The 26,690-nt window shown below is 58.2% G+C and overlaps 7 protein-coding genes across 7 annotated transcripts; 3 read left to right on the forward strand and 4 right to left on the reverse strand.

Annotated features, from left to right (window-relative positions):
- Positions 1-918: 918 nt before the first annotated feature.
- Positions 919-1,817, reverse strand: PUP1 (proteasome core particle subunit beta 2; the record flags this gene model as incomplete). The annotated part of the gene is made up of 2 exons (XM_066777133.1): positions 919-1,569; positions 1,644-1,817. The coding sequence occupies 2 exons, from the start codon at positions 1,815-1,817 to the stop codon at positions 919-921; spliced, it is 825 nt and encodes a 274-aa protein (XP_066632975.1).
- Positions 1,818-2,373: 556 nt separating this feature from the next.
- Positions 2,374-7,021, forward strand: SLS55_005690 (uncharacterized protein; the record flags this gene model as incomplete). Its single annotated transcript, XM_066777134.1, has 2 exons — positions 2,374-3,265; positions 3,315-7,021. 2 exons carry the CDS (start codon positions 2,374-2,376, stop codon positions 7,019-7,021), a joined length of 4,599 nt encoding a protein of 1,532 aa, XP_066632976.1.
- Positions 7,022-7,914: 893 nt separating this feature from the next.
- SLS55_005691 (uncharacterized protein) lies at positions 7,915-10,304 on the reverse strand (the record flags this gene model as incomplete). The annotated part of the gene is made up of 2 exons (XM_066777135.1): positions 7,915-10,237; positions 10,297-10,304. 2 exons carry the CDS (start codon positions 10,302-10,304, stop codon positions 7,915-7,917), a joined length of 2,331 nt encoding a protein of 776 aa, XP_066632977.1.
- Positions 10,305-18,482: 8,178 nt separating this feature from the next.
- STR2_1 (Cystathionine gamma-synthase) lies at positions 18,483-18,961 on the reverse strand (the record flags this gene model as incomplete). The annotated part of the gene is made up of 2 exons (XM_066777136.1): positions 18,483-18,590; positions 18,911-18,961. The coding sequence occupies 2 exons, from the start codon at positions 18,959-18,961 to the stop codon at positions 18,483-18,485; spliced, it is 159 nt and encodes a 52-aa protein (XP_066632978.1).
- Positions 18,962-19,210: 249 nt separating this feature from the next.
- STR2_2 (Cystathionine gamma-synthase) lies at positions 19,211-20,854 on the reverse strand (the record flags this gene model as incomplete). The annotated part of the gene is made up of 4 exons (XM_066777137.1): positions 19,211-19,442; positions 19,494-20,576; positions 20,628-20,722; positions 20,789-20,854. 4 exons carry the CDS (start codon positions 20,852-20,854, stop codon positions 19,211-19,213), a joined length of 1,476 nt encoding a protein of 491 aa, XP_066632979.1.
- A 204-nt stretch (positions 20,855-21,058) lies between these two features.
- Positions 21,059-24,633, forward strand: UTP22 (U3 snoRNP protein; the record flags this gene model as incomplete). Its single annotated transcript, XM_066777138.1, has 2 exons — positions 21,059-21,508; positions 21,583-24,633. The coding sequence occupies 2 exons, from the start codon at positions 21,059-21,061 to the stop codon at positions 24,631-24,633; spliced, it is 3,501 nt and encodes a 1,166-aa protein (XP_066632980.1).
- An 879-nt stretch (positions 24,634-25,512) lies between these two features.
- On the forward strand, positions 25,513-26,318 carry SLS55_005695 (uncharacterized protein; the record flags this gene model as incomplete). The annotated part of the gene is made up of 3 exons (XM_066777139.1): positions 25,513-25,640; positions 25,693-25,880; positions 26,305-26,318. 3 exons carry the CDS (start codon positions 25,513-25,515, stop codon positions 26,316-26,318), a joined length of 330 nt encoding a protein of 109 aa, XP_066632981.1.
- Between the last annotated feature and the right edge of the window lie 372 nt (positions 26,319-26,690).

Here is a 26,690-nt window from a genome sequence, read left to right on the forward strand (position 1 = left end):
GTGAATTATTCCCCTTATCGCCAGACCCAAGCTCTCTCTGTTGTCGCTGCCTACTGATGCGGCTGCCGGCTGATGTTGCCGACGAAGTACTATGGATGCTTGCAGGTTCCCGTGGTGCTTTGTGCGCACTGCCAGTCTGGGGGAGGCAGAAAGCATTAGGAGTCAAGTCTATTCCTCAAGCCGAAGAGCAAGCACAGTGGGCATGGGTTGCCCGCAATAAATATACACGTCCTCTGTACTTGGCTGGGGCCAGCTTACGTAGCCCGAGCTTGCGCCGGTGTGGCCAATGACGTAGCTCTAAAAGAGACAAAAAGTGGGACGCCACAAGCAAAAAAAGAAAATCGAAACTCGCGCTGCGAGCACAAAACGAGAATCGACCACACGAGGTGGTGTTCCGTTTTGGTTCCAAAGATTTCTTAATGGCGTTTAGTGGCAGCTACACGGTCACTTCTGGTAAAAGGCAAGAAATGAATTCATTATAGCTTACCACGCCAACATAACTTAGTTGCCGTTTGCTTTTATATACCCCAAGCCCAACATCAACTTGCTTGAGGTCCTGGTACTCACTCTGCACCTACCACAACAAAAGGTAACGGTTCTCATACTCAGGTCCACTTGACTTGCGGTCCCAAACACCGATGGTCAGCAGCGTTTTATCGTCATTCGCACTCGACAGTCACGGTTCGCAGCTAAAGCTATATATATACATAGGACTCGCGATAGATCAATGTGAACCAATATTTCAAGTCACTCGGCAAGACTCAGTAGCTCATTAAGACATGGTTTCATTTCTCCAAGCCTGGTCCCTGCTGCAACGCAGCAACAGGTCCAATTTCTATCCCGCTGCGAAAAGCCATCGCCGTTCTTTTCGTAGTCTACACGGGCTTCGTCTCCGATGCCCTCGTTCCATCACGGCGCTTATGCGTCGACGTCCATCCTCTCCGCAGTCTGCTCACCCTCCGTGAGCTCGTGCACCGTGACGTACTTGCTGATGTCCTCCTTCTTGATGACCTTCTCGTTGAGCACGGCGGTGGTGCCGCGGGGGAAGCGGTAGTTGCGTTGCTTCTGCTCGCGCTGGTTGGGCTGGATGTAGTTGCGCAGGAGGCTCGTCTTCTCCTCCGTGATGACGGCGACGTCGACGTTGCTACCGGAGCCCAGATCGTTGAAGATGCCGGCCAAGATGGCGTCGGAGCACAGCTTGACGGCCTGGTCGCGGTTAAGCGATGGCTGCCACTGGGTCTCGAAGACGGACATGGCAGCCAGCGAGCCGGAGCCCATGGTCACGTAGGGCAGCTTGTCGGTGGAGCCGTGGGCGTGGACGGTGAAGAGGTGGGCGCCGGTTGGATCGACGCCGGCGACGACGAGGTAGGCGCCAATGTGGCCCTGGTAGCGGAACAGGTGTTGCTTCAGCATCGTCATGCACGTCACGACGCGCGGCTTGCGGCCCGTCGACAGCGCGTGCAGCTCCAGGTTGGACGACATCAGCGCCGTCGTGAACTCCGTGTCGGCGGCCGTGCCGGCACCTGCGCACCAGATCTGAGGGGCGATGTAGTGGAGCTTCTCGCAGTTCTGTAGTCCCGTCGAGTTAGCCATGTCCGGGGTCTCTCCTCTCTCTGTGCTTTCAACGAAGCTCTTTACCGCACCTTGTCAGCTACTATGGGACCGCTGGTGGCTCTGGTATCGGCGGCGATGACGACGCCGCCATCAAACAGACATCCGACAATGGTGGTACCGGTGCTGGTGGCCTTGGGGAGCGGAACGCCCTGTGCGTGCAGAGCCGCGTTACGGTTGTAATTCGAGAAGTCGAAGCCCGGCATTGTGGCGGCAGATGCGTATGACGGATGTGGTGGCAGTCGAGGTCAGCCCGGCGGCGTGAGGGTGAAAGGCTTGCGTCGAAAGCGGCGGACGATGAGGTGCGATGCAGAGAGGCCGGGGAGTGTACGCCTGGTGAGGAGGCAGACAAATTTGAGAGTGGTGGTGGGGGTGGTGGAGGGTGGGCGGAGGGATGGTGTTGCTTGAGCTGCTGGCGGGAAGCTCAAGCTCGCTCCAGGCAACGCGCGAGACGACGCAAGGCGGTCGACTTCGCGTCCATCTCGCCCGCCCGCTCATGCACCACAACACCTTCTAATCCCCGCCTAACCTAGGAGTGCCAGCTCCTTCCACAACCCCGCTGCCTGAGCTTCGAGCCGCCCGAGCCTGTCCAGGCTCTCGCGACCGCGCGCCTTTTCCTTCCGTGCGAGCTTGCCCTCTCGTTTTCCTCGTCCGCCAACACATCGCGCTGCCGCGAAAAAGCGCCTCTGAACGCGCCGGATCGCACTCCACCTCGTCCAACCTGCCCACTTGAGAAACGCGACTCCGATACCCCGAGCAAACATGGCTTTTTCCATGGGTGGCATGGCTGGTGCTATGGGAGGCGCCAACCCGGAAGCTAGACAAGCGGACGACATCGAGGATATTCAGACAGAGGTACTGCGACTGATTCCAATTACCAACTCCAAGAACGAGCACGACAGTTACTTCAACAAAATCAGCCCTTTGCATGCTAACCCGCACCTGCAGCACCTCGGCTTCGCCGCCATCGCTGGGCGGAACCCGAAAACCAAAATCACGAACAAGCTCAAGCTGCTGCCGTCGCCATGGCGCGTCGACGACCTGCCGCCGGCCGAGTCCAACCTGTTCACCGCAGCCCCAAAGAAAGGCGTCGTTGCTGCCGCCGGTCCAGATTGCCTGGTCATTGCCTCCGCCGACAGCATCCGCGCTGCCTTGACCTCTGATCGCGACGAATCCAACAAGGATCCTGTTGTCCCATTCAATCCGGAGCTTACCATCACTCTGCCACGCCTGTCTCAGATTGCATTCACGTCAGACGAGCAATACTTGGTCATATCGGCGCAACAGGGCGGAGGGCTGCAAATACATGAGGTGGCTGCACTTTTGCAGAAGGACACCAATCCAGCCTTGCAAATAACAACGCAGGGCATGGGCGTGCGGGCGTTGATACCAAACCCGGCACCTGAGCTAGCGGAAAATATTGCGGTGGTCACGGAGAAGGGACAGTTGATGATTGCGAATCTGAAACAGGGAGACTTTGTCAAGACGCAGAATGGCGCTGTTCTGAAAGATAATGTGAGCTGCGCAACTTGGAGCAACAAGGGCAAGCAGCTGGTCGCTGGTCTGGCCGACGGCACCGTCGTCCAGATGAAGCCAGACGGCTCTCCGACAGCACTGATTCCGCGTCCCCCAACTTTGGGGGGAGATCAGCACGGTACGTATGTCCATCATTCCGGGCCGAACTTTTGTGCTTACAGAAATAGTCTCGTGCATTTCATGGTTAACAAACGATGACTTCTTCATTGTCCATGCGCCTACGAGCATGGAAGAGGGCTCCCCTCCTGAAATGTCCTACCACATGGTCTCGCGCGAGAAGAATACCCAAAACTACACCTTCAGCAAATTTATTTTGTCCGCCTGCGACGGCTGGGGCGAGATTCGCAACCATCCGCCTCATTACTTCATATCTCGCCTGAGGAGCTGGAGGCCTAGCTTGGATGACCTTGTACTGGTTTCATCTACCGGAGGTCTGGAGCTCGGCCTGATCACGAAGAGCTCCCAGCCTCTCTCGCGAGAAAACCCGGTGACGAATAGCTACGTTCCGACAGTCATGGCGGATGATGCTAGAAAGGCTTCTATGCCTAGCACTGTCGATGCAGCGGCATATCCTGACATGGACGATTCATCTCCACTCGGTCTCGCGCTTGACCTCTCAAGCAAAGACAAAGTGTACAAGCCCATCAGCGGCAGTGATATCGAATGGTCCAAGACCCCCCTGCCAGCAATCATGGTCTTGAACCATGAAGGCTACCTCAACGCCTGGTGGATAGTCTACAATACATCAGTCGAGTCAGGCACTGCCTACGAAGGCCTTGCTGCAGTAAGCGGTGCTCAGTCAGCATCCGCACCGTCACAAAGTCAGCCGGCTGTGCCTGCTTCGTCGAGTCCATTTGGTAAATCCGGATTTGGTCAGCCCGCCTTCGGAAGCTCCGGGTTTGGTGGCGCATCTCCTATGGGTCAGAACAAGTCTCCTTGGGCGACCGCCAGCACCGGTAGCGCAACGAGTGCGCCTGCTTTTGGGCAGTCGGCTTTTGGATCGGCATCGAAGCCGGCCGCTCCAGCCTTTGGCAAGCCAGCATTCGGAGCACCCTCCCAACCTGGTACTGGTACAGGTTTCGGCTCACCTGGTGGCCTGGGCCAGAAAACCTCTCCATGGGCAAGCACCACTCCGACACCTTCACAGATTCCTAAGCCTAGTGGAGGTTTTGCCAGTTCTGGTTCGAGCGAGAGTGGGTTTGCCAAATTCAACCAACAAAGCGCATCACCATTCAGCGCTGCAGCCAAGCCCGGGCAGCAGGCAACATTCGCAGCCTTGGCGGCAAACAAACCTGGGCAGTCGGCATTTGCCAGCCCTTCTTTCGGTAGTACGCCCAACCAGAGTTTCGGTCTACCAACCGAAGCCAGTTTCGCATCAACAGTCTCGCTAAATTCGACAGCAGGCGGCTCGACAGTCAAGTCTTCATCCTTCGGAACTCCCACTCACCCATCGACGAACATTTTCGGCCAGCAGAAGCAGGCGGAACAGCCTCAGACTCAAGAGTCGGACATGGGCGACGCGGATGATGCCAATGGAGAGGCCACTCCGAAGGAGCCTGCGAAGCCGGGTCCCTTCGGACTGAATTCCAGCGGCTTCAAGCTCGATTCTGCGTTCAAGGGAGATGGATCCGCGAAAGATGATTTGCCGAAGCCTGAGACAGGTTCCAGCTTTGGCAGTTTTGGTCTTGGGTCGTCTTTTAGTGCAGCTTTGGGTGACGCTGAGAAGACGGAACGAAAGTCGGAAAATAACGCTCCTAACAAGTTTGGGTCATCGCTCTTTAGTAATAAGGCGTCCGACACCACTTCTTCCCAAGATCCCCCTAAGACCGGCGGTGGTCTGTTTGGCTCCAACAAGCCCGCCTCTCCGTTCGCGTCCACCGGATCTAGTCTTTTCGGCAAGCCTGAGGAGAAGGCCAAGTCCCCTGCTGCAGAAGCTGCCCCTCTGCCACCAGACTTCACCAAGAAGTCCGCTAAAGAGGATGACTCCCAACATGAAGCGGCCCCTCTGCCGCCCGATTTCACCAAGAAAACGCCCAAGACGGACAACTCCGAGCCCGAGGATGCTCCCCTTCCCCCGGATTTCACACTCCCCAAGGCGAAGAAGGAAGAGCCTGAGGAGGACCTACCTCCGATCGCGGGCAGCCCTCCTGTTAAGGTTGAGAAACCAGAGTCTCCTTCCCTTTCGGGGATTTCAGAGAAGAAGGACGAACCTGCACTGCCCCCCTCAGCGCCTGCCGCGAACAACAACGCCTGGTCCTTCCCTCCCGTGGAAAGGACCCGTTCAGACTCCCGGTCCCGGCCATTGGCCCAGCCCAAGTCTCGCAGCCCGTCTTGCTCGCCTGTTCGTTCTCCAAGCCGGAATGCCTTCGCCGCATCAACTACGCCCGCTGGTATGCCCAAGCACATTGGATCGGCACCTTCCTTCCCCCAGCCGACGTTCAATCGGCGTGATGATACTCTCCGATCACCCAGTCCAGTTCGTGCGGCTTCGGGATCGATACTCAGTCCTGGCCCTAGGCGACAAGCAGTGACAATACCACCTCCGGCTCCCATCTCACGCGCAACATCGCGGCCTCAAGTGCCTCAGGAGCAGGATCCCGTGTTCCAAGATCTGGGTGATGACCAGGAGTTCGAGGCGACGCGAGCAATATTATCTTCGTCCCCCCGCGCCACCAAGACATTGGAAGACTTCTACGTACACCAGAATTATGCCGGAAGGTCCGGTCCCTCCAGTGTGTCTGGCTCGATTGAACAGCTCTACAGAGATATGCAGAGCATGATTGACACTGTTGGCCTCAACGCACATCATCTAGCCGGTTTCATCAAGGGCCACAACGAGATCACCCACGAGGGTCGCTCACGCGACGACCTTGACGTCGACGTCGACGACCCTAAAGATAATGACTGGGTCCTTGCAGAGATCGAGGATCTCTCCAAGGCAGAGAACGGTCTTGAACGCTCACTGGAAACAGGCCGCATCGCTGATGTTCAAAACAAGATCCGCGACCTAATTCGCCTCTCCAAAGATGTAGGTCAACTGCGTAGGCGCCTCAACGACGTACGCAAGTCGATCGAACAGCGTCGTGACCCGTCCAAGCTCGCCGTCACACGCTCAACGCCCCTTTCAGAGGAGCAGGGCGCACAGCAAGCACAGCTCCGCTCAGCCTTCGCGCAGACACAGAAGCTCCTTGCCCAGGCCGAGGAAGGCATCGTCCTCCTCAAGACACGCATCTCATTCGCGCAAGCCAGCAAGGGCGGCGGCGCCACTAACCCGACGGCAACACCGACGGCCGAGGCGGTCGAGAACACCATCAAGAAGATGACGGCGATAATCGAACAAAAGAGTGGCAATCTCGACGTGCTGGAGAACCAACTCCGGAAGGTGCGTCTGCTCGGCGACGACGACGAAGACTCAGCGCACCCAGCGGAGGGCGCGGAGGAAGATGACGACGATGACATCGCCGCCGGTCTCAACTCCATGTCGCTCCGCAGCTCCGGCCGCTTCAGCCGCGAGGCCAGCCCCGCCGTCTTCGCCACGCCGCCGTCGGGCATGCGCAGGGGCTACCGCAGCCGCGATGGCACGCCGTTCAGCGCCGGCGCCGACAGCGCCCGTAGGAGACTCTTCTTCACCCCCGACAAGTACGGCTCGGCCAGCCCAGGCCTGCTGAGGAGCAGCGTCGGGCCCGGAGGCGGTTCGGAGCTCGTTCTCCGGAGCGTCGAGGATGCAGCGTTCGGTGGCGAGCATCTGGTCGGAAGAGACGAGGTTAGAGTGTACGTGCGCAAGGTGGAAAAGAAGGCCGTCGTCAAGCGTAACCTTAAGGAGGCGATCACGAAGAGGGGACCAAGAGTCACGAAGATGGCTGGGGCGAAATGATGGCGGTCTCTTTGCCTTTTTTTTTTCCCCTTCATTCCCTTGTAGCAGGACCATGGGATTAGTAGTGTTCAGCATGATTGGGGGATGGTTGAATGATCTTTTTTGCTTTTTTTTTTTTTGTACTGCATCCGAAGATGAAGAAAATGGTAGTTGGGAAAAAGCGTTGCGGGATTGGAGAGCTAGCTGTAGGATAGATGGGCTGAAACTGAAGTTTTATCAACAACCATATATACATGGTGTGCGCGTCTTTAATTGATTAGTGAGTTCAGCCCATCTTTGCATTCTACCACTCTTCGACCTCTTCTCACTTTGTCCCTCGTGTATAAGCAAAAGAAGATGATCATTACCTGTCGTGGCAATCTGTAGTCTGTCGTCTCTTTCCCCATTTGTCGTGATGACTCCTGTGTCCGTTTTCATGCTGTTCAAGAGTTGGTTTGATGATTTTCAAGGGTGGAAGCGTCAATTGAAAAGTGTATTTTGTCACGTTCACTCAAAGGGGTGTGCCGATTTTAGGTAATGGAAGGTGCTATGCTCCATCTACGTAGGCTATCGAAATGAATGTTCGGGCGAGGATGCGATTTTCAAAATCGGTACAAACATATTCAGACATAAGATTACATTACCCACGTAAAGTGCATGTCTGAGACAACGGGCTACAAAAGAAATGACCTTGTCGACAAGTGTGTCGCTGTCGCTTGACGGTATACAAGCAATGCGATACTCCAATTCTATTCCAGGAATAGCGAAAGCGAGTGAAAGCCAAATGCCACAGATAATAAGCGCACGATGCCGATCAAAAGAATGAAAGTCAAAGTGAACAGTAACAAATCTCCTCCCTTGATGCTTGTCTCCCAAAAAACCAAAAAAAATGAGAGTCGTACTTCTCCACCCTTTCATCCAAACCATTCGACCACCTTTCCGGCGAAGCCCTCCAGGCCGACCACACTCCTCTCGGACCTGTCCGCCACCTCCCTCTGCCTTCTGCCACCCTCCATAACCAACACCTGCGTACCCACCCTGATGAACTCGCGAGTCGCCACGAACTGGAAAGTCACGAGTGTGTTCTCCTCGTCATCTCCGCCGTCGTTCTTGCCAAAGTCGTCCGCTTCGCCACTACTCACTTCTTCATTATCCTCCCCCTCTTCGCTCTCGTCGAATGCGAAGCCGAATGTGTCATCATCGTCATTTTTCATCTTCGACTCGGCGCTTTTTTTGTGCGCTTTCTGCTTCCCCGCACCGTCGTCAATCGCGATGGCTATGATCTTTGCGCTTGCTCTGACGCTGGCGATGTACGTGACCGCTAGGCTGCCCACGATCAAGTTGCGCACGCCCTCTCCAACGAAACGGGCGACAAAAGCGCGGCAGGATTGCGGCGGGGTGTCGTTGCCGCCGATCGGGCGGACGAGTACCATGCCCTTGCGAATGCGACCTTGTAGCGCGGCGGCAGCTGCTACACCTCTGGAAGAAGATGTCGATGAAGACAGGACTGCTGCCGAGGCGACGTTGGACGTTAGCTTCGTGTTGTTATTGTTGTCAAGCGGAAGGACGCCAAGGGAGCCGACCTGCCCTGGGAACAGGGTTCGGACGGGCAGGCGCAGATTTCGCATGCTTGTGATGCGGACGCGGCGCCATTCGTGCTGCTTAGGCGTGCGTGAGGATGCTCGGTGATATGGAAGCGTGAAGTTCTTGTACAGAGCACCAGGAAAAGAGCGGCTTGTTGGAGCGGCGCCGGCGGCGCCTGGCCTTAAAGGAGCGACGGGAGAACCGCTGCTGTCACTACCGTCTTCGGCGGCTAGTGCGGTTGCTGCGATGTTGCCGACCGGGTACGGTCCGAGCAGAAGTTCATCACCAAGGTGGAGGGTACCATAATCGAGATGGCCGCTCACGATAGAGATCTCGGGGTTCTCAGGCGTAGTGTCCTCATTGGAGTTGAGCTTCCAAACATCTTCAACGTGGTAAAGTGTAGAGATGGGAGTGTTGCTCTTGGAACTTGGAAGAGAGCCAGGTTGCGTAGCATCTCCACCTTGAGTTGGCGTCGCCGCCGGCGGAATAGAGATTTCGTGCAGAATGGCATGCAGCTTGCGAATGCCCCTTCCGCTCAGAGCGCTAGTCAACACGATCGGGACGAGGAGCGGGTCGTGCAATAGCTCGTCCGTGGCCTTCGCTCGCACGAGCTCGAGGTCTGAAAGCGGTATGACAGCGAGATCATCCTCCGTCACTGTTGTGGATGAGTCAGGTATAATTATTGGTTTCCTCCCAGCCTTTTTCAAGAATGTAAGCAGTTTGGACAAAGTCTTCTTTATCCCGTTCTTCGAGGCTAGGTCCAGTTTGGTAACCACAACAATCAATGGCAGTTCCAGCTTGAGACAGAGTTCTAGATGCGCCTCCGAGAGGTCGACGTCAGCAGCAGCGGCGCCTAGAACCTCACCAGACGACGGAGTACTACCAACTCTGCCGGAAGTATCCTCGTCATTGTCTGCTGGTACGCACAGCAACGTCCAGTGTGGCGCCCAGCCCATCAGACCGCGGACAGTGGTCCGCCTGTAACGCGGGTGGCCAGCAGAATCAGAAAGAAATACCAGACGACCAGACTGGCAAGCCGCATGGACGTCGTTCCAGGAATCCACGTTGCCCGAAGCATAGTTGATCACATTCACATGTCCAGACTCGTGGGACGATTCGGCGTAGCCGATGAGCTCCTGAGTGACCGAACTGGTCATGCCAGATGCAATTTCATGTCTGTGTTTCAGTAAGCTGAGTCGAGATTTGCCCCGTCCATTGTCCAAAGTAGCGGTGGACAAGCTTCCGAGCAGACTGGACTTTCCAGACATGGTTGCTCCGGTCAGGGACACACGGAGCTGTTCGGACGCAGATGTGCTGTCATCGAGGGTGATCTGCGAAAGCGGCTGCGCGACATGATGGTGCTGTGCAGAAAGGCCCGGATCCTGCGGGCCGTTGACCTCGGGCTTGACAAAAGCCTCTGCAACCCAAAGCTTGCCGCTGTGCGCCGTCTCGTCGATCTCGTCAGTCCAAGCGCACTCGCCTACGGGGATCATGCGCAGGACCTTGACGGTACAACCGAGGCTGGCTGCCATGGCGCGTAGATTGGTCAAACTCTCCTCCATCTCATCCTCGGCGAGCCCCACAAAGGTGCCATCGTCTGCAACGCCGATCTCGTACAATGCACCTTTGCTTTCTTCCAAGCCTGGCAGCAACCTTGCAAGAGAGGGCGGCGCCCTGAGCTGCTCGGCTGCTTCAGGCAACTGCGGAACGACAAGCTCATTGGCTGACGTTGAATGGTATGGTGACGATTGCTGCAGCCGCCACAGCAGCTGCGTGGTCAGCTGTTCCAGACGATGCTGGCGTGATTGGCTGGACGTGGCTTTCGGGGGAGTGCTGGCGGGAGTGCGCGATACAGCCGTCTCGGAGACACTGCGAGGTGTTGGAACTCCGAGACTCGAACGATGCGACCCCGCCACGTGACGAGCAGTCGTCGACGTGGTGAAGGATCGCCGTGGGCGCAGTAGGAGGTGCAGTTTGTACTCAGTAGGGCCCTCCTGGGGCTCTGCATCCAACTTGGTAACAGCTCGGTCTGTTTCAAGCACAGCCCTAGGCTCAAGACCGCCACCCGTGGCGAAGGATGCGCCGGGCGGACGGTTTGACAGGCCGGGTCCAGACGGCTCGCGCGGCGTCAACGAGCGCGGGGTTGACCACGGCGAGGCAACCCGCGGCGGGTCTGGATCAAAAGTGAATATGGAGGCCATGGTGGAAGCACAAGGGTCAGGCTTCCGTGGCGCCTGGTCAAGCAAGCACCTAACGTCTCTGCTTCGGTGTGTTGACGTTTGGGCGGCGGGCTCTGCGGCTCGCGGGCAACGGCAATTCAGGGCAAACGATAGAAGCTCCCCGATAAGCTCTTGTAGGTAGATAATGAAGGCCGTATTCGGTATGAGGTCGATGATAATGGTAACATCTTGGCTAATTCAACAGGGGGCAATATGCGTTGCTGGAGGGGCGGGTCAAGCCGTAGGCTGGCAGGTAGGGTGGCCAAGCTAGCAGAGCGACATGCTGGGCATGGTGCAATACGAGCGCGGTGGTGAAGGGTGGCAGTGGTGTTGATGGAGAGAGGTCCTGTTGGTGCAGGTGTCGAAGCGAAGGCTCACGGCTGGTCGATGACTCCTCCCGGCCCCGGCAGCTCCTTCCCAGAACGTGGGCGGTCTGGGGTCGCGGCCGGAGGGGCATTCTTCCACGCCGGCAAACGAGCTAGGTACCCCCTAGGTCGGCGCTGGACCTCGCGGTAGGCACAGGGGCGGGCACAGGCACAGGCACTGGCATTGGCATTGGCATTGACGTGCTTCGGCCAAAGCAACGCGGTTGCTGGCCACGTGAAGGCGTCGCGCGCGGTTGCGGTTCGCAGAAGACGGGCACGGCGCCGTCCCGTGCGTTGGAGTCGGGTGGAGCCAGTTGGGGCCGGCAGGCCGCGGAGACGGCCTCGAAGCCTGGCGTCGGACCTGCGCCGCAGAGTCGCATAGCTAGCGATTTGGGGGGGCGGTGATGAGACTAGCTCGCTGGCAACTACCGCGCAGCGTCGGGCAGAGCAGCATAGGGCCGCAGTCTGCAGCAGCGGCAGCCACACGTGTGACAGGTCGGGGCTCTGTCCGTCGGTGCCCCGCCTACATGCACGCCCACACCGCCTAACTGCTGCCTAAGGCTGCCTGTTCCCATCCCCACAGCCGGGTCTTTCTGGAAGCCGGCGGGGCATCCTTAGGGCCTCGCAATACCGCTCGTGACGATCGCGCTACCCCAGCCCCGGATGCACGATGCACGAGCAGCTGACTGATGCCTTGGGTACCTTGCGCCAACGTGCAGTGCCAGGGCTGAGGGCGCGGCAGCCACAACGAGCAAAGGTTGTTCGCCGGGTAAGCCGCCTGGCGATTGCGCCCTCTGCTCCGGGCCAACCGTTGGGCGCGCCGCCCGGCCGGCCTGCGGCTGAGAGACTCGATCACTCGTGGCAGATCATTGCGCCCGTCCAGACCGCCGGACTGGCCGCTAATGGCGGCTCGAGGCGAGACAACCAACATTGCCAGATGAGACCAATATCCAGACCCTCCTCTCGTACCATTCGCGTCGCCGAGCCGGGGGCCCAGGTCATGCCACTTGCGGCCGCCCATGTCAGCCCGCAGCTGCGCCAAATGGCCAGCACGCCGGCACAGTCAGCACTCTGTTTTGACGCCTGCGCTAACGTGCCCTCGCTGCCAAAAATAATGTACCTGGCTGCCCTGCTACGCGAGGATCTGCCTCGGGACCGATGCAACCGGCAAGTGAAGGAGCCGTCGCGGTCACGGCGCAGCGAGCAGCACCTACCAAAGCAGATGATGACATCGCAAGCTTGCCCGCTTCCGGCACCCCTGTGCGAGCAGGATGACGATGATGATTATGATGCTGATGGTGCTGATGATGATGATGATGCTGCATTCGATAGTAGGTGGTGGTATGTAATTGTGTGCTGAGAAACGAGGTAACGGAGTTGGTATCTTTGGGAGGCCCGCTGCTGCTGCTGCCTCTGCTGCGCCGAATAACGAAGGATGCCGTCCCCCTCGGACCTGCTTGCCGGTGTGGGAGCTGCCTGCCCGCCCGGCCCCCTAGCCCCGCGTCCAACGCCGTGGTAAAATGCTCAAACAAACCCAAAATGCCCTCCAAAACACCGCGCCATGCTGCTTCGAGATCCGCCATCTCGGAATGAGGAAAATAAAGAGAAACACTGTCCAAGGCCAGGCTCCCCGCGGCCAAGCGAGCGGCTGAGAGCCAGCTGATGCGACGCTGGCCGCAAAAAGAAGAAGATCATGCATGTCATACGTGGTTTGCCCCGTGCGCTGTCCGAAGAGGCCGGCAACGCACGTCACTGCTTTTCCCTCTGGGCCCGTCTTCATGATGCGTCCGACGTCTTGCGTGGCTTGCACTTGTCATGCGCCATGTGCCCGTTGCGTGCCGTTGTCCGCGTGAACTCTGCGCCGCACCGCGGGCAGTATGACTTGGCCGCCGTGCCCGACTTCTCGCGCTGATGCCGCAGCAGGTTGCTGAAGGTCGAGAACTGGCGTCCGTTGCACCCGTGCTCCCAGCACTGCGGCTTCGGCCTGGAGTTGAGCACGCGCACCCCTCGGTCGGCTCCGAGCTGTGCTGACGGGTCTGTTGCGCTGCCGGCGGGGTACGGTGCTTGGTACTGTGCGCCGGCGCCTGCGTACATCGGCGGTGCTGCTGCTGGCGTCTGTCCGTATGGAACCCCGTATCCTGCGTTGGCCCCGTATTGGGCTGGCTGGCTGTCTTTTGTTAGGGCTGACGCGCTGCGCTCGTGTACATGGCAGAGATCTTACGTCGAGTAGTTGGCCCCGTAGGGCGCAGAGATGTTCGGGTGGATGGGTGGGTACGGCGACGCCTGTGCGTTCGCACCCGGCATGGATCCGTCGCTGGAAACTGGCACGTAGCCTCCGGATGTCGAGCTTGCTATCGAGCCGTGTCTGGAGGGGTAGTCGGCACCGGGGCTGCTCCTGAGCACCGTGGAGGGATACGACTGCATGTACGGAGAGGGAGCGCCGCTGCTCTGCGTGTAGGCCTGGTGCTGCGGCGATGATTGCTGCGTCTGGTCCGGCGCGTAACCTAGTCATCACTATCAGCCCCCGCTCTGTCCTTGCAAAAAGCCCCGAGAGTGCGCCGATGAGCCAGGACTATCCCGTCTTTTTCTGGTCCACTGCTCCATTGCCAGGTCAACACTTCAGCATTCCCCGGCGTCGCCGAGCAAGTGGCCCGCTTTTCTCTCGCCTCTCCCTCGCCTCTGGGATGGTCGTGGCTCTGCGCGGCTCCGGAGGTGGAACAACTCACCATAAGGATCGTAGCTGGGCCCCGGAGGAGGGAAAGAGCCGTACTGTGAGGGCATCATGAAGCCGAGAGAGCTGCAAAGCTGATGAGTGATGGTTGCTTCTTGGTGGCGTCCGAGGTGGTTGGAGTCCGGGTTACCTCATGTCTTGTTCACCGTGGCTCGGAGGACGGTGGCACGATTGGTCGGCTTGGTTGGGGTCCAGGTCGTAGTTAAAATCCAGGGACGATGATGGACCAAGGAGGTCGAGATCCTGAGCGGCGCCGTCGAAGGCAGGGTCCAGGAGGTGTTGCGAATAAGATGGGCCACGCAGCGGGCTCGCTGCGGGGAAGGATGGGCTATGAGGCGCGAAGGAGTCTCGGGAGGGGCGTGGATCTGATGCGGTCTCGGGATCTGGTCGAGGGGAGGATCTGGGGGCAGCCATGTTCAGTACGGCAGCGAGGTGATGGGGACTGCCACGCCGCAACGCTCTTACCTTGGGCTTTATTCGGCAAGATATGATGTCTTATATCATGAAGTAGTTGGGCGACGGAAGCTCGTGGGCTGGGAGAACAGCTAAAAACGTTCACTCTCGGACAGCAGCTGCCTGCGCCCTGTCCGGGGGGCGAGGGTACATCATATAGATGTCTACAACATGGTGGAAGAACCAACACTCGCCTGGTTGGCTCCGTGCGCGTGAAGGATTCGCCCCCCTGTCAGCACGCTTGGGGGGAAAACCCGTGCGGGCCACGATTTAGTGTGGGCATAGGATATGATGCCACCTGCGTGCCTGGCACCTGCACGTCTGTCAACGATGGGACGGGAGATTGGTACAAGCTTTGGGCTGGGCGGGCGGCGCATGGTACGCTTGCCTGCAGAGCGCGTGCTTTGTCAGGCGTGTAGCTGCGGTGACACTGGCTCCGGGAGCGCTGTTCTGGCGAGCCCTGGGTTTACCGCCATTGGGCCAGGGGCTTGGGCCCAGTCACGCGTGTTGGTGGCGCTCGAGGCGGCCGCATTTTCTGGAGAGGCACGCAGACGGGTCGTTTCAGCGGGTGTTTCGCTGCCGGCCCAAAATAGGGCGAGTGCGCCTGCGAGCTCCCGCCGGCCGGCGCGGCGGGCCTCGAGGGCTCGTCGCCGCAGGCTGGCCGCGGCGGTGGCCAGGTGAAGGGCGTGTGGGCAGTGATCGATCTCGACAGCCCCGCCGAGCGGCCACTGCGCCACGGCCGGCGTCTTTCTTTAGCAACAGCCAACATGATAGCAGCGAGGTAAGGACAGCGCGCAGTGTTGCTTAGCTGCGGGCTCTTGGCACGAGCCATTGCTGCCTAGCTGCCTACGACCCACCGCCCACGGGCACCCTGCACCATGCGGCTTAGCCCTGCGCATCTGCCATGCCCTCGCTTTCGCATTGCGCCCAGCCTGCCGGTCCAAATCGGTGCCAGACCGGGCGCTCGGATCGACACTCGCCGCCGCTGCCTGCTTGTCACTGCCAAACGGCGGGCCACCAGCCAAGCGATCTTCACGCTTCCCCACTTCCTGACGTCCACTGGGGTAACGGGTGCCAGTCGCATGATGCCGGTGGCACCCAGCAACACCTCCGCCGGCTGCGGCAGCGCGCGCAGAAGCGCCGATGAGCAGCGCGGCCATGCGCGCGCCGGCCTAGCCTCTCCGCCCATCTCCAGCAGCGCACCGCCCGCCCAGCAGATGACCCCGACCCGCCCTTCCGCCCGTCCACCGAGCAGAGAGCCCCAACCACATGGCCAGGCCTGAGCGCTGCCAGCCAATATTGCACCAATGGGATGCGGGAGCGAGCCTGTCGATCATGTTGGTTGGAGCCGGCCGCGTCGCGCAGTGCTGCTTTGCTGCCCGCGACGACGAGACCCTGTGCTGGGAGTTGCCGGCGCCATGGCTGCCGTCGCAGGGTTGGGGGCTGTCGCCGCCGGTGCTCCTCCCGCTACTCTGGCACGCTATATCAGAGCCCAATCTCCAGGTGTGTTGGAAGTAGTAGCAGCAGCAGCAGCGGCGGCATCAGCAGCAGCAGCAGCAGCAGCGAAGACGCTTTCCAACCTCGCGTCCAGAGCACGGCGTATGCGCTCTCCCCGTTCGGCCGCGCTGACGACGGTGGACGGGCGCCCGGCCCTCCGTCCGCGTTCAAGGGGTGACGGGATCTCCAGGACTCGCCGAAGCTGCCGTCTTTAGCTGTCTTGCGCTAACGCGAGCGGGAGGTGGAGCCACAGCGCTCTGCTGTATATGCTTGCTCTAGCGCGCGGCTGAAGACAAGTGACCGCCACTGACGACTCTGAGAACAGGTCGGTCCGGTTGATTTTTGAACCTCTGTACAGTACACTACTGCTGAGGCATAGCGTCTCTCGGCCTTCGGCGTCCTCGAAGCCGAAGGCCGCTTCCAATTTCAACACCTTGTAGGCGCCATACAAGGGCCCGCGCGCCGCAATCGAGAGCCATCCGGCGGCCTAGCTCTCCTTAATTTCGACCTTTCACACGCGCGGCACGGCGGCCGCTGCCGGGCAGGGGAGGCGTTATGAAGTGCTGGATGATCTCCACGCATCCCCGCGCCCGCGCCAGAGGATGCACGCAAGGGCGGATGTCGATGATCGCCATATCAACAAACCGCTCGGCGTCCAAAATCTCCGTTTCGCCTGCCTTCCAAGGACGAGCTTCGACACGCCAGAGAAAAGGCGCCAGGACGGCAACAACCACGCTTCGTCTCTTGTCCAAAACTCGGCCCCGAAGTCTTAGCACGGCGCCGGCAGTCATCTGATCGGCTTCCAGCCCCCAGGCTTATCGCTTTCGAGGCATTGCGGACAACGACGTCTCCCTTTGCTTGCGCACCCTGGGTGCGGCTTGCTGGCAGGCGCCACTTCCCCAGCTGGAGAACGCCGAGCGATCAGCCTCAGCAGCCCTCCTTTCGGGACGGGTGGCTCGCATTTGAAACGGCCACAGGGCCTTTTGTTGTGGGTGCGCATGTGATGGGCGGTGCGCTGCCAGCGGGAACTCCGTGGTCGTCGTCGTCACGTCGTCCAGCGTCCATGCTGCCTCGTTGTCGCTTTCGGCGAGATCGTCGGATCGCGCACCGGGGTTGCGCGACAGGGGACCTGGCAGCTGGCACATGGACATTGCGCAAACGCGCGCCTTGCCGATTTTTGGAGTGCCGCTGTAGCCCACGACCACGCCCACGGGGCGCTCGCCGCAAGGAAGCATGTCGCCCGTGCCGCACACATCAGCAGTCCTCGACAACGCTCGACGAGCAGACATGCGCGGTGCCCGCGCCCCGCTCGCCTCTGTCGAGGCCTCGCGTTGCGGAGCGAGCACCCTCCCAATGTAGGCATTGCTCGCAACTGTGCCCCAGTCCAGGGCTCGCGGATTACTTCCAAAACGCGGTAGTTCGCCTGGGCCCGTCGTGCCCCAGGCAGCAATGGTGATCATCGCACCGGCATCATCACGCCGAGCATTGAGCTCCAGATGACTGGACCGCCGGTCGCGCGGTACGGCGGAATCTCCAGATTTCCGATATGCGCGCTCGGTCGCCCTGGCCCTCGCTCTGGGCCTTGCCCGTTCGGGCGCACGCCTGTCTTCAGTCGTCCTGTTGGCGTTCCCTGACCCTTTTTTATTTTTCCCTCTCCTGCGGATGCGCGCCATTTCCCGCGCGGAAATAGGACTTCTGTGCGAAGAAGCCAATTCATCCCTCGAACCCCCTGGCCGGGCGTTGTGCAAGCCCCTCTCCACACATGCGCCGCCCTATGGTGTGTCAGGGAACCTGCCGAGCAGTATCGGGGAACGTCGGGAGGCCCAACAAGATACGCGGGCCCTGCCTGCACCCTGTCCTGCCGTTTCGCTCCTCGTGCGGTGCTGCTAGCAAGCCCATCCCTGACCGGCTGTCAGGGACCACCGACGGGCATCGAACATCACGCGAAAAATGGGGGTGAGGCAGACGAATAGAAACGGGCGAAAAAAAAAATAATAACGATGAGTGCCTCACTTTCCAGCATGTCTGCGCCGCGCAAAGCCTTGGTGTCAATAATGTCTCCGAGCAGAGGCGCGGAAATCAAAAGTGAGAAAAAGGCGCGACGCCTTGTGCGTGCAGTCCCCAGGGCGGCGGGTCCGCGCATTTTAGGTTATGTCTTGCTCCATTCGGGCAAGCGATGCCGTTTTTTTCGCCGCCACTTGCTTTTGTAGAGCGCGCACTGCGAGATCAGTCCATCGCCCCATGCATGAGCCTTTCTTTTCTGGCCCCACCGTGGATGCGGTCATTCCATGCTGGCCGTCTCGGCTGTCCGCGGCCGCCTGGCCGTCATCGGCTCTGCGTTGCCTTCGTCGGCGCGCCCAGTGACTGTGCCATGCCTCGGGTGGCAGCTGGCCTGTTAGCCCACGCATATTATTGATGGAGAAACCGGGCAGGGCGCCCCAGGCAGTAGCCCGCATTTGCCGGTGCCAACGGCGTTCTTTCTGATCCTTTTCGAAGATCGAGCTACTTTTCTGGTGTCACACTTGTCGAGACCGCGTATCCGCCCCCAAGAAAAAATCCGAACGCCCGTCGGCAATTCGATTCCCCACCGGCATCCCTCCTCTCGCTGCCGGCCCAGGCCCATCGTCAACCCGTCATTCCATAGCCGCGAGCGCCCGATTGAACACCTCCACCAGCTGCGCGGTGTCCTCCAACCCGACGCTGAACCGGACCAGGTTGGACTCGACGCCGTAGGAGGCCGCCTGTGTCGTCGGTTAGCCAGGCTGAGCTTGCTATTACGTTGGACGCTCATGTTCTGCAACTGCAACGCTAGATGCGAGATGGGCCTCGCTGCAGGTTACCCGGCGCCCGCCCCATGCGGCAACCACCAGGGTGGCGCGGTAGGGCTAGCGGGCACTTTGCTCTACTCGCTAATGAAGAAGTTCGTCCGGACAAAAGGTACCGGACCAATGCTCCATCTTGCGCGAGAACTTGCAACTCCGAGTGAGCGCCTGCCCATCTCGCTTCCTAGTGCGACGCGTTTCGCTATTCCCGGCACACGTCATAATGGAGAGCAACTTACCCAATCAAGCTCGGTGAAATGAGCTAGGAGGACGTACGGTGAACTGTTCATTGTGCAAGTTAGCCTGCGCGTCTTACGTTCGAGAACGCCGATCAAGGCTACCAACCTGAGAGTAAAGTTCGTGCCCAAACTGGGCCCTTTTGCGGTGTCCAGATGGTCGAAGAATTTGGTGGCATCTTCCGTTGAGTAGAAGGTGGCTGACAGCAGACCGCCATAACCGCCGGTGGGCCTTTTGCAGCGGTCGTAAAACGCTCGCGTTGGGCTGTACTTGGGATAGTGTACTTGTTTTACTGCCCCTGGTCAGTATTGCTTTCCCATCGCTCTTGGCGCTGCAACTCTACCTTTCGGGTGCTTCATGAGAACTTCGCAAATGGCCTCCGCGTTCACATTGATCCGCTCAATGCGCGAGACGAAGTCGCGGCTGTTGCGTTCCAGGAAAATGGCATCCTCCGGCCACACGTTATCCTCGTACTCGGCCGCCCACGTCTTCTTGATCAAGTCGTAGTACCGTCCCTTCGGGTTGAGGACTGCACTGCGCCTATTTTTAGTTGTCGCTCGAAATACCGGAACGAGCAAGACTCACCTGCCCCCCATGACATTGCTGTCGCCGCTGAAAATCTTGGTAAGGCTGCTGACAACGACGTCCGCAAAGGGAAGGACGTGCACGTTCAGGAAGTTCCCGATCGTCTCGTCCACCACAACGCCGAAATCGAATTTATCCGCAAGCGCCCTGATTCGCTCTAGGTCTGGCGCCCTGAGGAGCGGGTTGCCTGGAAACTCGCAGAAGAGTGCGAGGAACTTCTCGCCACTCTCGAGGCGTTTCTCAAACTCGTCCAGCTCCTCTGATGATCCAAACCCGTAGAACACAGCGCCAGGGCCGAATTTCTCGAGAATCTTGAGCGTGTCAATGTACGGGAATCCGTAGCTGACACTCTTCCGCTGGCCTAGGGCCGCCATCATCGTCCGGTGGGTATTGAAGATTGCGCTCATGCCGGAAGGAAACAAGTACACATCGTCCTCTGAGAAGCCTGCCACAGGACGAGTCCGCTCATGGTCCCGCTCGAGCTTCAATGCTTCTTCCAGCTCTACATTAGCCGTCAATGATCCTGCGATGCGCCTTTGGATCGCGAGTTTGGCATTTTCGGCGAACCCGACGTCCAGGTTCCTGCCAAACCTTTCCTCCACAAAGCGCAGAGGATCCTGGCCGTCTGGCTCCCTCACGGGTGCAGTTTGATGGGAAGAAAGATCCACAGAACCTTTCTTCTGGTACCTTCGGGGCCCCTTGCACATGCGCTGCCCCGCCTGAGACTTTTCTACCAGCAAGCCATCCTCGAACGCCTTGTGACAGTATTCGGCCCTACGGCTAGATACACCGTCGCCTGAGTGTTGCCAGAAGGTCTTCGCAATCTTGAATCTGTCCTTTGGGAAAAGTACGGCGGACACCCGAGGCAAAACACGGTCCTGAGGGTGCGTGTGCTCTGGGCTGGTCACAAGGTCGATGATGCGGACTTGGCTGGGCGCAAGCTCGGGAGCCTGCTGATGGAAGAAATCGGCGCAACGGGCGGCAACTGCGTGGGAAGGGAAGAGCATAGCACTATCAGTCTGAAGGCCGTAGGTAGCAGCAATGACCTCAGCGAAGCGGGCAATTGATTTGTGAACAAAGAAACTGCGAGTTTCAGTGAGCTAGAGTGCCATTGACGCCCCATAGAGAGCATACCGCGGGTATCCTGTCTTCATCCTGTCAACCACGTCCGGTCGGCCCTCCTCGTAGCCAACGTTGGCGTCCCAGGTTGGCAATGAAACGCTCACGGCCTGCGGCGGTTAGCAATGACGTTACTGTGGTAGCGCCGGAGGGGCGCGCGTGGACAAAGGGCGCACATGAGCAGTGAGCGGAGGGATGGTCTCCCCAACATCGTTCTCGGGGTTGAGTGTAGCGACGGCCATGAGAGCAACGATGCAGAAAGAAAGTGGGATGCGTCAATGGCAGATGAAAGCCGAGGAGTTCTGACGCACAAGACTCCGATGACCGGAACAAGCCTGAGTCAGGCGGTTGCGCCGTATCGATAAGAATTTCTGCAGGGTTTCATGGCCAGAAATTTTGCCGCACGCTGCAACAGCCTCGCATCCAAGCACTGCACCCGCGCGACCATGGCCCCTCCCGCAGTCAAACGCAGAAAGCTTAGCCACGATTCCGACGAGAGCAGTGATGATGCCGCCGATCCTCGCCTTGCCGGCCGCGACGACGCCTCGAGCGACGATGACGATCACAGCGACATGGAGATGGGCGGCGTGTCGCAAGACAAGAACCACGAGGAAGAGGATGGCGTGGCAGGCAAGAGCCAGCCACTGGTCTCAAAGAAGGAGTCCAAGAAACCCCATAAGGAGCCACGGAAAGGACCGCTTCGGGATCGCGACATGGCCGAGTTGACTGGCGCGTACACTGGCGAGGTCTACAAGTCGAATATGTTCAAGCTGCAAGTGGATGAACTGCTTGAGCAGATTAGGCCTAAGCATGGCAAGAAGGAAGCAGCTGCGGAGAAGGCTCTTCACGAGCTGAAGAGCATTATTGAGAAGATTCCTGCGCGCGAGCCCGCACCTGTGAGTTATTCCATTATGAAATTGATCCACGGTGGAAGAAGGGGGCGCATAACGCGATGCTAACGGGTGTTCAGGTCTTGGATGCCGAGCGTGCTCTGATCAAGCAAAGCAAAGTTGCGATTCCCTTCCCCCATCCCCGGCCACCGAGAGACGCAAAGTATACTTTACAGTATGCCAAGCCTACCATTATCAATCCCGTCGGAAGCTACCCGTTGAAGCTGAACGCAAGAACTGGCGAAGCGCAAGCCATCGATTTGGTTCTCGCCATGCCTCCCCCTCTTTTCCAGGAGAAAGACTATCTGAACAACCGCTATTTCTACAAGAGGGCTTACTACCTCGCATGTATTGCCGCCGGCATCAATGGCACCAAGGGTCACAGCTTCAAGCTGAGATTTGATTATTTGAACGGAAACGAGCTTCATCCTATTATCGTGGTTCAAGGCAACGGTCAGGAGAGCGAGCTGTCCAGTTCGAATTACCAAATCCACATCATCCCCGTGGTGCCAGATGGCGTTTTCCCGGAAGACAAGACTTTGCCAGAGAAAAATTGCGTCAGGCCGAAGCACACGGCCGAAGCACCGGTGCCGACCAATCTGAAACCTACACCATTCTACAATGCCTCCATCCGCGCGGACAGCCAAGCGACTTCGTACTTGAAGCTGTTGCACGGAGCTTTGAGCCGCACTGATGCTTTCAGGGATGCCTGTCTACTGGGACGGACCTGGCTACGGCAGCGTGGTTTTGGCGGGCAGATCCGGAGTGGCGGCTTTGGAAATTTTGAGTGGGCTGCTATTATGGCGCTCCTGTTGCAAGGAGGTGGTCCAGCAGGGAAGCCGCTCTTCGCCGCGGGTTACAGTAGCTATCAGCTCTTCAAGGGCATGCTACAGTACCTGGCCACTAGAGACCTCGCGGACCAGCCCCATCTCTATCAGGCACCCGGGGTGCAGATTCCGCGGGAGGATGGCGTCCCTAACTTCTTCGACGGCTCGCGTGGCCTGAACCTCTTGTACAAAATGACGCCTTGGGCGTATCAGCTTCTGCGGCGGGAGGCTCGCACCACTGTTGCAGCCCTGGGGGACAACGCATTCGACCAATTCGACTCCACCTTCGTGCTCAAATCCGACCAACCCCTGCACAGATTCGATGTCTTGGCCGAGATCCCTCTCTCCGCCTTTGGCATAGATCTCCAAGACGATGATCAGACGCAGAAGATTGTCAGGAGCTACCAAAAGCTCTACCGGGTCCTCAGACGTGGACTAGGCGACCGCGCGCAGATTGTTTCCTTGATTCTACCAGAACACCAGCCATGGCATCTCGGAACGGCCAAGACTACAGTACAACGAGAGGCTCGAATTTCGGTTGGGTTCATTGTCGATCCAGCCAATGCAGTTCGAGCCGTTGACCACGGACCTGCGGCCGAGAGCAAAAAGGAAGCTGCCGCCTTCCGCCAATTCTGGGGTGAGAAGGCGGAGCTCCGTCGTTTCAAAGACGGAAGTATTCTAGAGAGTCTTGTCTGGTCTACCAAAGACTCCAACGCCTCAATATTTGAGCAGATTGTGCGCTACATATTGACCAGGCATTTGGGCAAGGATGTGGCGGATAGTGCTACCTTCGTTGGCGGGCAATTCACGCGTCTCCTCTCGGGTACTGGCCAGCCTGGGACTGACCTCTTCCTTCCTTTCCGTAAAGCATTCGACAATCTCGAGAGAGATATACGCGGGCTCGATGGAATGCCTCTTTCAGCTCGCCATGTCTTTGCTGCCGATCCGCAGCTTCGTTACACGTCCGTGGATGTTCCCTTGGCGCTTCATCACCAGTCTTCGCTGACCCCGGCAAATGTCGTCGTTGAATTCGAAGGCTCTGCACGATGGCCAGATGACATCAAGGCTATTCAAATGACCAAAGTTGCCTTTTTGCTCAAGATGGGCGAGCTCTTGCAAGAAAGCCTCGAGGGTGTGACTACTCGAGTCGGCCTGGAGAATGAAGGTCTAGATATCATGAACCAGGCGTTCTTGGATGTGTTCTATCCTTCTAGCGCCACGTTTCGCATACGCGTCCACCACGACCGCGAGCCGACATTGCTCGAGCGCCGTCTTAAGGACAAAGGTCTTGATGCAGCAACGAGAGAAGCTACAGCGCTTGCCCTGGCAACCTACAAACGTGAATCTGGCCGGATGCCAGCTCACACCCAAGCACTTCAAGCGCTCTGCACCCGTCTGCCCGCCCTGTCTCCTTCGATCCGCCTCCTGAAGAAATGGTTCGCTGCGCATCTGCTGTCCTCTCATTTCGCGCCGGAGCTCATTGAGCTGATGGCGGTCCGGACTTTCCTCAACTCCTACCCTTGGGAGCCGCCAACCAGCGCAATGACTGGATTTCTCCGAACCCTTTCCTTCCTTGCCCGCTGGGATTGGCGTAATGAACCCCTCATCGTCGACTTCAGCAGCAGCATGAAGCCTGAAGAGGCATCTGCCATAACCACACGCTATGAAGCCTGGCGCAAGATTGATCCGGCGCTGAACCGCGTGGTAATGTTCGCTGCCACCAACATTGACACCGAGGGAACTACCTGGACCGACCATGGGCGGCCCGCCAAGGTTGTTGCCGCTCGCATGAGCGCGCTTGCCAAGGCTGCAACGCAAGCCGTTCGCGACAACGGCATTGCCATCGAACCTGCAGCCTTGTTTGTGTCCCCGCTTGCTGACTACGACTTTGTCCTGCGCATCAACCCGACTTTCGCGAAAGCCAGTCAGGGTAAGAAGGACAAATCTTCCAAGCAGCAGTTCAAGAACCTCGTTCTCCAAGCGGATGCGTCGGAACAGGTAGACTCCAATCTATCCGGGTTCGATCCAGTCAAACTGTTCCTGTCAGAGCTGCGCGAGACTTTTGGTCATGCCGTCGTCCTTTTCTCCGCCGAGAACGACGCTGATGTCATTGCTGGCCTATGGAACCCTGCCAACATAGCCAAGAGGAAGTGGAAGGTTAGGATGGGATACTCGACGGTGCCTGTTTCAGAGCAACGCAGTGAAGGCGAGGTGGATGCGGAAGCTAATAAGGAGTCGATGTTGGCGGAGATGGCCAGGCTGGGCGGAGAGTTGGTGAGGAAGGTGGAAGTTCAGCGGCGGTGAATTGGCCCAGAAAGTGTGGGATGTTCGAGAGATCTTTTGGTTTCAGAAAATGTTTAGGAAACCGATGCATAGGGGAATAGAAAATCGGTGCTCACTCACCGTGTGGTCGAGCAACTGAGGCTCTTTTCGGAAAGACATTGTTCAAACCCAACTCCATCTTAGTGCAGCGGAACGTAGTTGACGCAATTTCGGTTTCTCAGCCTCGAACGCATGGTACGGGAAATGAGTCGCGCAACGGGGGCCTTACAACCAATGAGGACTTTTACAAGAGAACAAAAGGCTGCCCAGACTAAGCCATTACTCGTGTTGATCCACTTCAGCATGGCGATGTGGAGGTAGATGGTCATGACGTCGTACGCACCGGAAGTTTGAATTAAGGTTCCAGGGGCGGCCATGGTGCGGATTAATGGGTTCCAATCTTTATCCCAGCGACCATCATACGGTCGACTGCACTATACCTCAGCAATGGACTCGGTGGTGGCGCTGGTCGTTTGAAGCATGCACAGCGTTCTGCGATGCGCTGATAAGCATTGGTACGGCGCATCCGACTCGATCAATCAAGCGTTCAGGAAGAGGACAACAACTAGGGCCAACGCGTTCAGCCCTGCCGGGAGAGGCGTTTAGCCACTTCCGTTGCCCGAATCTCGCTTGACGTGCTCTGGCGCTGTCTCTGCTCGTATTCCGTGCCATCGGGCCGCTCTTTTGGCGGGAGCGTCGATCTTTGAACATTTGTAGACGGTCCGTCGGCCCAAGGCGCCCTTCCTGTCTCGACTATATATACTGCACCGCAATTCAGTCGATTTTCACTACAGCAGAAGGCCAATCGTTCCCAACCAACCCACACTCGCTCCAAAACAGTCCTTCCGGCCAACAGCAACAATGCACTTCTTCACTCCTCTCCTTGCCCTCGGCACCGTTGCGGCTGCCGCAGTCATCCCTAACCTCCCCACCGAGGAGGCCGCTATCACCAACCTCTACGCCCGCAAGCTGAACGGCACCGTTGTTGAGTGAGTCGCCATCCTCAATCGCACCAAATTGGCGCTAACATGTCCAATCCAGCTCCCTCTCTTTCAAGTTGAGCATCAACGGCAAGGCTCCTTACGACTGCTCGTCCAGCAGTTTCGGCTACGGCCAGTGCAACACTACCGATGCCTACTACGGCTTTGGGCTCCAGAACAACGGCTCGTCCACCTACACCATCGCCATCTCCAAGGTTCTCGAAGATGGCTACAGCATCTGGGGTCAGGGTGCGGTCCCCACCTACTGCCATGCGGGCGGCGCTGGACCCAACGACTTTGTCTGCTCCCAGGTTAATAACGCGACCAACTTCAAACTGTCCTTTGGCGGCAGCCCTTAGACAAAGAGGAGATACATGTCTTATGCTTCGCGTAAATAGGGTTACATTGAGCCGCTAGGTACGCCTATCTCTCATGTGCGTCGTAGCAAGGCTGAGTTTGAATTGAAATTGAAATATGTATTCGGCCACCGTAATAATTATCGCGCATTGTGAAAATTGCCGTATGGTTTTGATAATTCGGAAGCTATAGTAGTAATGCTTGGAAGTTTCCTCGTCATGTGCTTTTTTCCTGTTCGGGTAGCACGCACTAGTTACGCAAGAGCACGAAGATATATCTCCCATGTTACAACCATAACGCTAACACACAGTCGTAGCTAACATACTCTAACACCTTTTCGCGTTCTGATCTGCGTCGTCTGCACTAAAGTAACGGCAAGACGCTACCTAAAGAATCTCGCCTACTCGCAATTGCTCGAGAATTTCGAGAGAAGATCCCTACAGAATACTTCAGAATCAGCTGCACAATTTACCCGATACGTTACAGCTCCCGTCACCGAGTGATAATCAACAAGCCTCATATGCCCAGCCGTTGATGTCCTGCTTGCGAACAAGTAGATCGTGGACGAGCTCATGGACGTTCTGTGCGCACACACAAATGGTTGCAGAGGACCGACCACTAGCCTCCCCTCGAAGATGCCGACGAACTGCACCTCCGAATGGGAGCGTCGGTACCTGTGCATTGCGCTATTCGTCGTCAACG

Source organism: Diplodia seriata (assembly GCF_021436955.1).
Source record: "Diplodia seriata strain FDS-637 chromosome Unknown scaffold_5, whole genome shotgun sequence".
NCBI classification, from domain to species: domain Eukaryota; kingdom Fungi; phylum Ascomycota; class Dothideomycetes; order Botryosphaeriales; family Botryosphaeriaceae; genus Diplodia; species Diplodia seriata.